This window comes from Otolemur garnettii, unplaced genomic scaffold (genome assembly GCF_000181295.1).
Source record: "Otolemur garnettii isolate 467f Iridium unplaced genomic scaffold, OtoGar3 scaffold00038, whole genome shotgun sequence".
Taxonomy (NCBI): domain Eukaryota; kingdom Metazoa; phylum Chordata; class Mammalia; order Primates; family Galagidae; genus Otolemur; species Otolemur garnettii.
In genome coordinates, this window is record NW_003852433.1 from 6122144 (window position 1) to 6135777 (window position 13634).

The following is a 13634-nucleotide window of genomic DNA, read 5'->3' on the forward strand; positions in this document are numbered from 1 at the left end:
ATTGGTTGCTGCTGGCACGAGACCAACACAAGCGACAACCAATGGGAGTGGCCCACGGCGCGTCTTTCCCGGGAAAGCAGGCGCAGACTCGTGAACCCGGAAATGAGAGAGATGGACAAGTGACGAAAACCAATCCCCAGCGATGAGGGAGGCGGGATGTCCAATGGCCGGTCGTCGGGGCGGGGCCAAAAGGCTGGCGTCTGTGGAGGTTCCGAGAGCCCGCGGCCCTGGAGTCCTGAGAGCGCGGGGAAGGCGGCGGGAGGGTCCGGCGACCGCGCGTGGTGAGGAGGGGGGCAAGCCTGAGAGGCTCAGAAGAAGCGAGCCGGGGAGGGTGCTGCGGGGTCGCGATCCCTGGGCGGGGCTCGGACAGTAACCTTAGACCAGTCCGCTCGCCTCCTGGGCCTCAGTTTCCTCCTCTTGAGAGAATCGAGAGGTGAGAGATTTGCACTCCTTTCCTGCATACAACCTTGGCACCGAGGAACTCCTCTTTGCCTTAGCAGCCCGGTCGAGGAGCCTGTTCCTCGGGAAGCCGGTCCAGAATACCTGAACCCTCACAGGACGCCTAGCGCACCCTCCTCGAGCACACCCCAAACCGTTTCAGATGTTCTGTGGCAACGAGTCGGGCCCCCGCTTAAGACTCTAAACCTTGTGATCAGTCAGGCATTTCTAGGTCAGGAGCAGCCAGAGCAGGTGCACAGGCCCTGCTCAGTAAGAAGGCAGTGGTTAAGACCTGGAGACTCTGTGCTCAGACGCACTTGGGTTTCGTTTCTGACGCCCATGTTTTACCTCCTCTGGGCCTTCTGGAATTTAACTTACCCTGTCTATCTCGGGGTAGCTCTTCATAAGGGAGTGGCATGAGGGTTAAGCGACACGATGTGTAGCTAACACTCAGCTCCCCGCACATCATAGTTGCTCAATAAATGCTTATTGTTAGCATATGGTGTTTGCATACCCAGCCCCTCCACTCCCATGGCCAGCCCCAGGCGTTGCTACTAAAGCTGAGTGGCCATCACTCTGGCTCACAGCCCAGGTTTCTTTCAGGATGCTTGGACTGCTCAGCCTCTTAGGGTCTCTTCTGGACAACCTAGGCAAAGGAGGCCAGAAGTCAAATCGTGGGCTTGTGGCTAAATATCAGGGTGAGGGGAGGAAGAGGTGCCTACCCATGTCCTAATGAGTCTACCCAACAGTTGTGTTTATCCAAGTATGGGCTTCAGAACTTCTGGGGCTGATCTGGGTGTGTTAGTCAGTTATTTGTGCCCCAAACACCCAGTGTTTGGTCAGAGGCCGTGGAAGGGGGGACATTAGAGCCATGGAGCCGGGGAGTCCTGAGTTTATGTCCTAAGGCTGTCACTTGCTCACTGGGTTACTTCAGGCAAGGGACGTCACCTTTTTGAGCCTGTTTCATCTGCAGAGTGGGGTGATGACAGTAATCATTTCCTCAAGTTGCTGTTGAAGACTGCAAGAGATAAGATACGAGGTTACTGGCTCGGCACCTATAGCTCAACCGGCTAAGGCGCCAGCCACCTACACCTAAGGTGGCGGGTTCGAATCCCCAGCCCGGACCTGCCAAAACAACAATGACGGCTGCAACCAAAAAATAGCCGGGCGTTGTGGCGGGCGCCTGTGGTCCCAGCTACTTGGGAGGCGGAGGCAGGAGACTCGCTTGATCCCAAGAGTTGGAGGTTGCTGTGAGCTGTAATGCCACGGCACTCTGCCCAGGGGGACAGCTTGAGGCTCTGTCTCAAAAAAAAAAAAAAGATACAAGGTTACTGCTTAGCACAGGACCTGGCATGTACTAGGTGCTCAATAAATGTCAGGCAGAGACAGCAAGCCTTTGCACAGGCACACTGCACTGTGGGTGGCCCTCATCCTTCTAGGCCAGCCCCACATCTAGTTGTACTCCTTGCCTTCCCTTCTCCCTACACCATCCCCAAACCGTCTCTAGTGAAATAAAGGTGTGATCTGTCTCCCCAGCTGAAGTCACACTGTGTCCTAAATGTGTTCGTTTTGTTGCCTCTTCTCTTTCAACTTGGTTCCTCACAGATCCTGCTTCTCTCAGCAGCCTACTGTGGACATGTGCAAGAGCCCCACCCTTTAGTCCAGATGACGCTAGTACCAATGGCTTCAGTGATGGCAGTGTCTGAACCAAAATGGGTCTCGGTCGGGGGCCGCTTCTTGTGGGTGACGCTGCTGAGCATGGTGCTGGGGTCTTTGCTGGCCCTGCTGCTGCCTCTGAGTGCCATGGAGGAGCAGTGTTTGGCAGTGCTCAAAGGCTTCTACCTGCTCAGGAGCAAACTGGACAGAGTGCAGCATGCTGTCACCAAGTGTACCAGTCCATCCACGGAGGTCAGTGTCACCTCCAGGGACGCTGCACTGCTACTGGTCAAGACCAAGGCCTCTCCAGGTGAGAGAGACTCTCATTTCAACGGTTGTTAATTTGACAGATAACTATAGAGCATCTGCTATGTCCTATGTGTAAGATGCAAGGACATTGTGGTTGGAATTAGTCAGCCCTGAACTCTCAGCCTAGACAAGCTGACAGGTGTGAGACAAATGTGAGTCTACTGATTGGGAAGCACAAAGGTCTGTAGAGAACACCAGGTGGACTTCCTGGAGGAGGTGACACCTAAGCTTGAGACCTGACTATTAAGTAGAACTGATCCAAGGAGAAAGCCATGAGAGGAAGAGAAAGCCTGAGGGGGGGGGGGTTATTCAAGGAACTAAAGAAAGTTGAGTGTGGCTGGATGGCACCAGATAGCACAGGGACAGGAGGGCTAGAGCAGACACTCCACCTCCATAGGGAGTTCTTTGTAGTGGGGGCTGACAGATATGAGCAGCAGCCCTAGCTTCTTCCCATGAGATGATGGTAGCACCACCACGCCCCAGTTATAACTACATTATGTCTCCAGACATCTCCAGATTATCTCCTGAGGGGCACAGTTGAACCACTGGGTTAAAAGAAAATGAAAAAAGTACAGGGATGGTGAAGCCCCCAGGACTAGCAAAAGTGGGGAACACCCATAGGCATGAAGGGCCAGAGGCAGGGACTAGAATCTTAGAGATATAGAACTCACCTGTCAGGAGTTATATGGCCAGAGGGGATGCCAGTCGCTATAACAGCACAGCAGGGAGGCCAGGGATTGGGGGAGGGGGGTAAATGCCCAGACCTTTCCAGGCAAAGGAACCCAGGGTACAGAGAATGGCTTTGGGGACACTGAAACAGTGTCTAGCATACCAGCTACAAGGCTGTGGGGAACGGTGGTTCCAGGCATGTTGACCAAGGACAGTGTGGCTGGAACAAGCCCCACAGGGCCAGGGGCTAGGAGGCCAGCACAGGTAAGCTCCCCTGAAGCCACCCCTTGCCTCCCTGACTGCCTCTCTGACTCTCTTCTAGCTGGTAAGTTAGAAGCCAAAGCAGCTCTGAACCAAGCACTAGAGATGAAGCGCCAGGGTAAGCGGGAGAAAGCCCAGAAGCTCTTCCTGCACGCCCTCAAGATGGACCCGGATTTCGTGGATGCACTCAATGAGTTCGGCATCTTCTCCGAAGAAGACAAGGACATCATCCAGGCAGATTACTTGTACACCAGAGCGCTGACCATCTCACCCTACCACAAAAAAGCACTAGTCAACCGGGATCGGACGCTGCCACTTGTGGAGGAGATTGACCAGAGATACTTTAGCATCATTGATAGCAAAGTGAAAAAGGTCATGTCCATCCCCAAGGGGAACTCGGCACTGCGTAGAGTCATGGAGGAGACCTACTACCATCACATCTACCACACAGTTGCCATTGAGGGCAATACCCTCACTCTCTCAGAAATTAGGCACATCCTGGAGACCCGCTATGCCGTGCCAGGGAAGAGCCTGGAGGAGCAGAACGAGGTCATCGGCATGCATGAGGCCATGAAGTACATCAACACAACCCTGGTGTCCCGCATTGGGTCCGTCACCATCATCGATGTGCTGGAGATCCATAGGCGGGTGCTAGGCTATGTGGATCCAGTGGAAGCCGGTAGGTTCCGGACGACACAGGTGCTGGTAGGACACCACATCCCTCCCCACCCTCAGGATGTGGAAAAGCAGATGCAGGAGTTCGTGCAGTGGCTCAACTCTGAGGATGCCATGAACCTGCACCCAGTTGAGTTTGCAGCCTTAGCGCATTACAAACTCGTTTACATCCACCCTTTCATTGATGGCAACGGGAGGACGTCCCGCCTGCTGATGAACCTGATCCTGATGCAGGCAGGCTACCCGCCCATCACCATCCGCAAGGAGCAGAGATCTGAATACTACCATGTGCTTGAAGTTGCCAATGAAGGTGACGTGAGGCCTTTCATTCGCTTCATTGCCAAGTGTACTGAGACTACCCTGGATACCCTGCTTTTTGCCACAACTGAGTACTCGGTGGCCCTGCCAGAAGCCAAACCCAACCATTCTGGGTTCAAGGAGACGCTTCCTGTGAAGCCCTAACCTTATAAATTCTCCCTTGAAGACAAGTGCTGTCCTGGGGAGGGAAGAGTCAAAGAAACTTAGCATTTCTAGAAACTTTTCCCAAAGCAAAAGGAAACCTCCCAATGTTTTTTGTTTTAGTTAAAAGAAAAAAAAAAATCTAAATTATTAAGCCTTACCTTCTAAGATAATTTATAAGCCAGCCAAGCTATTTATTTTCTTTTGAGCAAGCTAGTACTGTATAGTGTTTGCTGCATCTGTGCTGGGGGCCACTCTTCAGGTGGTGGCCCCAGCGTACTTTAGAGGCAGTTCCCCGAATGAGGAGAACACAAGTTCAGGAGCAGAATTTGCACTAAGGTGGAAGGAGAGGCATGTGTCAGGGCACAGAGCCAGAAGCGTAGCTTCTGTTAAGTCTCTGAAACTAGGAGAGTGGTTCTGTGACTTTTAACTGGGCTTTTAACTGGGAAGTCAGCACTCCTGCAGAGAATCTGATCCCAGTTGGTCCCAGTTTTGAGACTGACTTACACTGATAGAGCAAGCTTTTGAGACAGGGTAAATTGGTTGGATACCTTGCTTATTTTCAAGAAGACTCTGAGCCATAGTTAGTTTGCAAACTTTACGCTATTCTTCCATAACAAAACTATTTTTCTAATTGAGAATGGGGGGTTGGCCTGCTTGGTTTTCTGTGTATCCTGACTTATCTCTTGCACTTCATTTGCAGCAACTCAGACACGTTTTATTGTAGTCTAAAAATTCACAGGGCTTGTCACCCAACACTGTACCATGCTGCAAATCTGGTATTATGCAAGTGGGCAAGTCTGTCCTGACCTCCAGCTCTGAGTTTTCTGTTAGTAGATGTTAAAAGACCATACTGAAGAAAAGCCACATCAACACCAAATAAACATTTCTGATAATGAATTAGAGTGCCAGTTTCTACTGAACCAAATAAAAACTCAACCACAGCCAGGATGTTTCCCTTCTGTCATGCAGTTACATCCACTTATTGCCCGGACCCCCAACTTCCATAGCCATTGTACTGTCCAACATCCTCTTGGGGATGCAGAAGAGATTGCCTCAGAGTGGCCTTGTTTTTCTAGCAACTTGTAAATTGATACATTATGTGTAATATGGCCAGGTTTCCAAGTGGTCACCTTACTGTAATAGAATCTTCCCTTTCAATCATAACTGGCACGTGTGCCAACCTGACTGCTGCTATTTAGTCAGAACAGCCAGATCATTGGGTCTGTTACCCAGTGACAGAACCCACGGTGTCGAACACTGCACTTTGTCACTGCTTACATGATGGTGAATACAAAGTGTTGTCTGTCTGAGGATTCAGTTCCTCACAGTCATAAGGTCATTCCTCTGATGTAGTTAAGTATAGCACAGTGTACGTTCTGGAAGGTTAAGAAGAGTAAGTGTAATAATCTATGAAATGGCTCCAAGTGAATTCAAACATTAAAAAAAAAAAGAAATGTTTTCATACTATCATGCTGCCAGAAGGTATTTCTTAAACTTCAACTCTTGGTTTCCTAAGGACACCAGGGAAAGCTGACACAAGTACTTGCTTTGTACTATAGAGTGAGAGAATGTGCACTTTAACTGTATGTAAAGGGTATTATTTTAACAAAATTACCAGTTCTAATAAAGTATTTTATTACATAAGTGTCTGAGACTTAGCTGTTTTATTTAAGAGATGTTCCTATTTATCATAGGAGGAGTCTGAACTTTATCCTGATTCTTTATATTATTCTGGGAGAAAAACAGAGCCAAGATGGCAATGAGACAACTAGTTGTGTCAAGTGCCTATCAAGGTTGAGAGGGATGAATTTCTACTGATTTTTACTAAGACTCAAGTAACTGAAATGTTATTTTTTTATGTTTCTATTTACCTTAAGTTCTGGATTTTAAACAATCATGTTCCTAAAAATCCATTCATTTCTAGAAGAGTTACCACCATGAACCTAAATGGGGTCCTGCTCAAGTCTGAAAAGGCTCACCCCTCTAACAAGCTTGTGCTGCTATCTGAAAATAAAGGTCAGATTATTAGCCAAAAGCAAGAGAACCAAACAGTTGATGTGAAGCAGCAGAAATGAAAGCCAGTTAACCTAAAATAAGGAAATCATGACTCTTAAGGTGTTGGTCCAACCATCAGGGCTCCCTCCGAGCCACCCAAACCATCTCATCAACTGAACAGGCTTCCCAGTGGCCCCACAGCAGAAATGCATGTTATACGTGCTAATGGCTGTGCATGAATTTAATCCAGAAGTTAATCCCTGGTAAACAAGTAGTTTGTGTTTAAAAAAAAAAAAAAAAAAGTAGATAAGCTACATTTTAAAAGACTTAAGAGGCTACCAACCAATGATAATTTATGGGAGGAAAAATAACATTTATTGGACAATAGGAAACTGGAAATTTAGATGGTTGGTGACATTAAGGAATTATTGCTAATGTTTGTATGGGTGATGATAAAACTATGACTCCTCGTAAGTCCTTCTCTTTCTAAGACATGCTACATTCCCAGATGAGTGCCATGGGATCTGGGATCTGCCTCAATATATAACAGAAGAAGGACAGATGAGACAGAAATGAAGGAAGAAGGGCTGTGGAGCTGAGGATTGCTGACTGCTCAATGGTAGGCACACAAGTTTACTTTTTATCATTTTAAATTTTTCCAATAAAAATGTTAAGTTATAAAATACAGAAAATGCCTAATTGATGCACAAAAACTTAACCTTACAAAATATAAATGAGGAGTTAATTCTCATGACATATGAAAGGATTCCCTGATGTCTTTCTCCAACTGTTTTTTTGTAAGGAGAGGGTTTCCCCTACTGAATTGGCAATACTGCTTCAAAGCAATAAATTTGATAGAAGAGGAGAGGTAAAAAAAAAAAAAAGAAAAGCTTAAAAGCTAGCGTTGAACTGCTGTAAAACAAAGTTTAAAACTGAAGACACATCACAGCTAAAATAATTTAAATCAAAGTGACAATGGAATTTGACTTACAAAAGTTCTATTTACATAACTATTAGGTATAGTAAGGTACACCCACTTCAAAATACTTCCACAAGTGAATGCACATCTGAGTACCATTTGTCAAGAAGTTTGTAAGAAAATTCAGTTACAAACAAAGCTAAAAGCAGAGAAATTTGCACTTAGACGTGGTATTGAAACAAAATCAAAGGGCTGGAACTCAATGTTTAGACAAAGAACACAGTTCACTAATCACTAGGCAAAGAAAATGGCCCACAGCAATTGGCATAGAGAATTCCTATATAAAACAAATGTCACAAACAATTTGCTTTTAGGAAACAAAACAGCTTGATGTGTCATTTACAAATATAGAAAAAAAATGCACAGCCCCTTTAAACAAAAATCCATCAAATGTTTTTTATGAGCTTTTCCCTCCCATCCCCCCTCCCCATAGGCCATTCTGGTGAATTACTAGCATCTGCCTTTCATCTTTTAAAATTAAGAGAGGGGCACATGTGCTGTGTAGGGTGTAGGAGAAGTGTCTTACAAAAGGGGGCCAGAGCTGGCTGAAAACACTTGGACAAGTGCGTCTCAAAAACTCTGTGTTCCAGTTTCACTTCTACTCATCCTTTAAGACACAATATTATCTTAGGACAGTATGTCCTGGGCCCAACTGTAGTGATCACTTTCCTCCTGTTGCCCTCAATATGAGGGAGCACCGAGAGCCTCTACCTGGAACACCCTTTCCCTTTCTGTCTAAACCAGAGGGAAGGTGGTGGTAGCGAGTGAGCGCTGCGCTGGGCCAGCTGTCCCCAGTGCTTCGCCATGTGGCGGGTGGTCTGCCAGGCCAGTATGAAATAAGGCATTTCCCGTCTCTCCCAGAGTCCCATTCACTTTCTCAGAAGCAACTTAGCAAAATCAGCATTGGACATCTTGGGTGCCTCCGTGGTTGCTGAGGTGGTGACTGCTGGTCTCGGGGCAGGGCCATTCTCGGCCTGAGGAGTGGCACTCGGGCGCTGCAGAGCACGAGGCAGCAGAGAGAGCTGGGTCCTCCCCTTCCCCCGCCTGGAAGACAAACACTGAGTATACCTTCACAGCAGGGACTCAAGGGCCCTCACTTACATGTGAAAATAAGCCAAGAGAGTTTTAAATTGCCCCAAATTCAAAGATAAAAGACAAGAAAGATGAGATAAACCCAGTCTTCTTGATCCTGGCTATTAAGTAAAATCCACCTCAATAAACTTTTCTGGTTTAGGATTTCGGCAAGGACTAACCCACTGCAACAGTCACACTCAGGGTGGACAAAAAACAGTCATCTCTCAGACCAAATGGCCTTGTTCTCACCCCTATTAGGTGAAGCATAGCTTTTACATGGATTTTAGCTGGGGCTATAAACTGGCAAGCAAATGGTTATCAGGTTTTGTTTTAAACACACAGATTCACCTGGCCAAAGAAATTTTAAAATAATCACTGCCTGAGAAGAGTTTTACCTTCAATAAATGTTTAGGCAAACAGCAGGCAGGATCTCACCTCCCGAGGTTGCCCCATTGAAATAGCAGACCCTGGCTTCTGTGTCCTAACTGCAAACTAATTCATCCCTGGTTTATTCCTCCATAATCCATGCAGTGGTGCTGACCAAGACAAAACTGCGGGGCCAACATACAAACACTTACGCTCCATATAACTGCCGTGGCACCATGGAACCACCTGGTGCTTTCCTCGACTCTGGCTTCTCTGGAACTTTCCTCTGAGGGGGATTGCTGATTGCCACCTTAATGACGTTCTCTTTGATAGTCATGCCATCCATCTTCAGTACAGCCTGTGACGCCTGGGATTCATTTTCATATTCCACGTAGGCCAGGCCCTGAAAGCAGCAAGATCCAAAGCCAGGTCAGGTGGTGCAGACCCAGGAAGTAGTTTCCTCAGAGAGGCAGCAGCCCAGCCTAGAGCAGGCACCCTGCAGCATGTCCCTTCCTACCTGCTACCAACCTATCTATGGGTGTGCTTCCCCACACACTATCTTCCCTACTGCTGTTGCCGATTTAACTTCAGATAATCTTTCCAGGCTAAGCAAACCTTGTGCTTGCTCCAGAAGAAAAAAAGACAGACCAGTATAAACGCAGCAAACAGACTGACTAAGAAAGCAGCCCAGATGGCCCTGATGCCTTCAGTCCTACCCTCAATTCATACTCTTCGGCTCTCGAGAAACTGGCTAAGGGGAGGGAGAAGGGAAAGAAAGGAAGGACAGGAACAGAGGAGAGGCTGGAGACCCTACAAGAAGGGCCTGGGACAGAGAAGAGGGTGTGGGAGGGCACACCCCACCAAGGACCATGTGCCACTGGCCACAAGTCTACTCCAGGCCCCACAGCCAGGGGCCCACATCATGACTCCTATGATTTTATATTTATTCATTTTCCAAATACCTTATTCTGTTTTAGTACAATCAGCTACAAACAGGTTAATATGACTCCATCTTTCCATTGATTTACCATTGGTCTCTGAGCAGAACAACAAGGAGCCACTCTAGAGCTAAATAATCTCTGAACAAACGTAGACACTAGGTTTGCTGGAGTCTCAAAGACTAAGCACCCTCTGCTCCATCACTGACCTTTGGTTTGCCAGCCCGGTTGGTGACCAGTCTGAGGTCCTTCACAGTGCCATGAGTCTTACAAATTTCTTCTAGTTCCTCTTTAGTGCAGGAGAAAGGCAGGCCTGAGATGAATAGCTTGTGTTTCTCCAGGGCAGTGCTGTATCTGAACACCTACAGGAGACAGGGAGAGAAAACCCACAATTCAAGGCACCAGCCTCGACCACAGGAACACAGCCCAGCCAGGAAGACCAGGCTCTGAGACTTATTAACGAGACTACTGAGCATAAGTCATTGAACCTCTATAGGCCTGCATGTCCTCCTATGTAAGATGGCAAGAATAAAAGCAGCCACCTGCAGAGTTTGGTGAGGAGTCAATGATGGAATACATAAAAAACACTGACCACAGTCCCTGGTCACTACTAAGCATCCACTGGAAATAGCCATTATTACAATGCCCAATTTTATTAGGTTACTAAGTCAACTAACTGACCTTGGAGTGACCAAGCCATGAGTCAGATCTCACTCAACCAGCACAGGACAGACCTCGGCTCACGTGCAAGTTTAATTCCTAACAGAGCATAAAAATTCAGTGCATGTTCTAAACATTAGTGCTATAGAAAAAAATGTTTCGTCTGCCTAAAGCAATCCTTTGAAAGGCATTGTCTTTTTCATAAACATACCTTAAAATCAGGGTTTTTGCTCTTATCCACACAGGGGGAAACAAACATGGGCCTCCCTTCTACATTCTTCCGGTCCAACTCCAGTGCCTGAAGGGCTGATTTCTCTTCTTTAAATTCCACATAGCAGTAGCCTCGGAAATCCCCACGGTTGCTGAAGATGGGGCGGATCTCAACCACCTCCCCACAGGCCTCAAAGAGAGGCTTGAGCTTCACGTCGGGCTCTCCCATGCTATAGGGCAGGTTGCTGACAAAGACAGTGATGCTGTCCTTACTGCTGTCATGGGGCACTTTGGGCATATCCCTCTTCAGGGCAGCCGCCTTGTCCTTCTGCTTTGAAGGGGGGTCGACGTTTACAGATGCATGTCTCTCAGCAGGCCCTATCTCCACTTCTGCGCCTCGGGTTTCTCCAGAGGGAGGGACACTGTTCTCTGTTCTTCTTCGTTTGGAAGGCTGCTCTACAGGTTTTCAAAAGAAAAGCAGCAACCATTAACTGTCTTTTCAGTGAGTTTTAAATGGAGGTGGGAAGTGAAAATGCCCTTCCACGGCTCACTGTACCAGCTACATGTGATGGTACTCTTCTGGGAGGCTGAGATGCAGGCGCCACACCCCTAGTAAGTCTTGGTGACTCTCTTGACCTGTCCCATAACTTTCAGGGCCCCCATTACATTCAAGTAAAGGGGCTAAACCAAGTGGAAGTAACAACATAAATCCCCATTGTCCACTCTTAAATAGACAAAAGGTCAGATGGCACATTCCAGGGCCTCCTCATACAAATCCCAGGTCACAACAGGTGGGATGGGACCTGAGAGTCTTCAGTGAAATAAGTAAGCGACTAATGTTCGAGCTCCAGGAGCCACACTTTAGAGAGCACTACCAAGGGAATGTTTTCTAAAATACTATCGATATTGTCTTGTGTCCTTCTAGAGAACAATAATAATATTCTGCTCCAGCATGTTTACAACCCTGGCCTCAGAGGGCCAGTACTGAAGCCCAACCTCCGCCAGTCTCCATTATTCACCTGCTGCCCTTCTAAAGGAGTGTGACAAGCCCTGCAAACTGCTCCACTGCATTCAAGAGCATCCCTGGGAGGGGCCTGGCCCATCCACCTGCTGCTCCAGCCTCCTTGGCTCTCTGCCACGCACCTGAGCTCAAAACCAATGACCTACTGCTCATAGAAATGGGGGACGACCTGTGTCTCATGCTTTGTCAACACTGGCGCTCCATCCTGCTTGCTTTCCCTTCTTTCGACTCCCCTGGATGCCATTTCACTTCTCCCACCAACTCTTTCTGGCAAGGAGCTGAGCCACCAGTGCATTCTTTGGCCTCCACCACACTTCACAACTCCATCTCCCAAAGTCCAGACTGATTACATTCCACTACAGTCACACACCACATCTGCCTTACCCTGCTAAACTTGATCAACCTAACCTAATCACAAAGGTACAAAGACACACCCATACTGAGGGACCCTCCACAAAGTAACTGGCCTGTCCTCTTCAAAAGTTTCCAGGTCACTGTAGTCCAAAAAAATAAGAAGAAAAAAGAATGAGGAATGTTGCAGACTGAAGGGTATTCAAAAAACAACTAAACACAACCCTGGACCCTGAGCTGGATCCTTTCACTATAAAGGACATCACTGGACTGGCCACGAATGGAGACTGGAGGTTCAATGGCAGCAATAGGGCAGTGTTAATCCTGACTTTGATGATAGCCTGCCGTCAGAGAGAAGACCCTGTGTGTAAGGCACAAACCAGCAGCTGTCCAAGGGTGATGGATGGCGACTTATTCTCAAGCAGTTCAGAGGAAAAAGGTCTTTGCACTGTTTCGGCAACCCCCCTTAAGTTTGTGATGTCTCAAAATACAATTTCTAAAGAGCCACTTACCTTCTTCATCAGCACCCCACTCTTTCTCATCTTCCTCATCTGCTCTGTGCTTATCTGCGCCTCTGGGCTTTTTCTTCTTTTTCAATGCTTTCTTCTCAGCCCGGGCCCGCTTGCGCTGTTCAACCTTTTCTTCTTCTTGCTGCGCAAGGGCAGCTTCCTTCTCTGCAGCCTAGGGAAGTGGGAATGTGATGCTTTGTTACCTTCCCTGCACTGACTTGTGAAGAAAGGGGAGAGGGAGTGAAAATTCATTACCCAGATGAAAAGAAGGATCAGGAGGAGAATGGGGAAGACAGGCTCACACTCTCCCGACACCTGGGCTCAGGCCAGCTCCTTAGGATTCTAGATCTCAAGTCTACCGTATGCTTAGCAATATCCTCACCTCAATGATTAACCACCAAAAGAGAGAAATCTATAAAACTGTGGCCCTGATTAAGTTGGGAGTGTTCATGTTCCACTCTCTGTGCTAAGAGAAGAAGTTTCAAAGACTTCAAATAAATGTCATCATTACCTTCATTCTCTGCTCATTAACACGAGCTAATCGAGTTTCAGTTTTCTGAACAGCTATATCCCAGTCTTCTAAAGTACCTTGATAAAAAGAGAAGCAAAACTTTCATTCGTAGGTTTTTGAAAGACAGAACATAAAACTTGCTTAATTTCTCTACACCTCTAGAAGAGATGTCCCCCATCAACAAGATCTGAAGAGTAGGCTCTTCATTTTCAAAAGTTTAATTCATGTAGGCTTGAAGTTTAGAATTGAAATAGTCCTCCTAAGTATATTTAAAATGACCCTTCTGGGCGGCACCTATGGCTCGCTCAAAGGGGTAGGGCACTGGCCCCATATGCCAGAGGTAGTGGGTTCAAACCCAGCCCCAGTCAAAAATAACTGCACAAAAAAAAAAAGTTCTAATGGTCTTCGGCTCAAGTGGCTAAGGCGCCAGCCACATACACCTAAGGTGGCGGGTTCAAATCCAGCCCGGGCCCGCAAAACAACGACGGCTGCAACCAAAAAATAGCCAGGCATTGTGGAGGGTGCCTGTGGTCCCAGCTACTTGGGAGGC

General features: G+C 47.4%; 2 protein-coding genes across 2 annotated transcripts in view; one reads left to right on the forward strand and one right to left on the reverse strand.

The window, feature by feature from the left end:
• The first annotated feature begins 203 nt into the window (after window positions 1–203).
• On the forward strand, window positions 204–4510 carry FICD (FIC domain containing). Its single transcript, XM_003789880.3, has 3 exons — window positions 204–281; window positions 2044–2404; window positions 3395–4510. The coding sequence occupies exons 2-3, from the start codon at window positions 2104–2106 to the stop codon at window positions 4468–4470; spliced, it is 1377 nt and encodes a 458-aa protein (XP_003789928.1). The 5' UTR covers window positions 204–281; window positions 2044–2103; the 3' UTR covers window positions 4471–4510.
• A 2296-nt stretch (window positions 4511–6806) lies between these two features.
• Window positions 6807–13634, reverse strand: part of SART3 (squamous cell carcinoma antigen recognized by T cells 3) — a 40736-nt gene continuing 33908 nt past the window's right edge. Inside the window, exons 14-19 of the mRNA XM_023513246.1 lie at window positions 13085–13161; window positions 12577–12745; window positions 10694–11148; window positions 10032–10184; window positions 9097–9287; window positions 6807–8488 (exon numbers count right to left, since the gene is read on the reverse strand). Of these exons, the coding sequence (XP_023369014.1) occupies window positions 8314–8488; window positions 9097–9287; window positions 10032–10184; window positions 10694–11148; window positions 12577–12745; window positions 13085–13161 (1220 nt within the window). The 3' untranslated portion in view covers window positions 6807–8313. The remainder of the gene's footprint in view (window positions 8489–9096; window positions 9288–10031; window positions 10185–10693; window positions 11149–12576; window positions 12746–13084; window positions 13162–13634) is intronic.

Bases quoted from the DNA above. Each gene is read 5' to 3' on its own strand.
- FICD (XM_003789880.3), top strand. From the start codon at position 2,104: ATGACGCTAGTACCAATGGCTTCAGTGATGGCAGTGTCTGAACCAAAA. The intron at 2,405-3,394 runs GTGAGAGAGACT...ACTCTCTTCTAG, and splicing joins CAAGACCAAGGCCTCTCCAG to CTGGTAAGTTAGAAGCCAAA.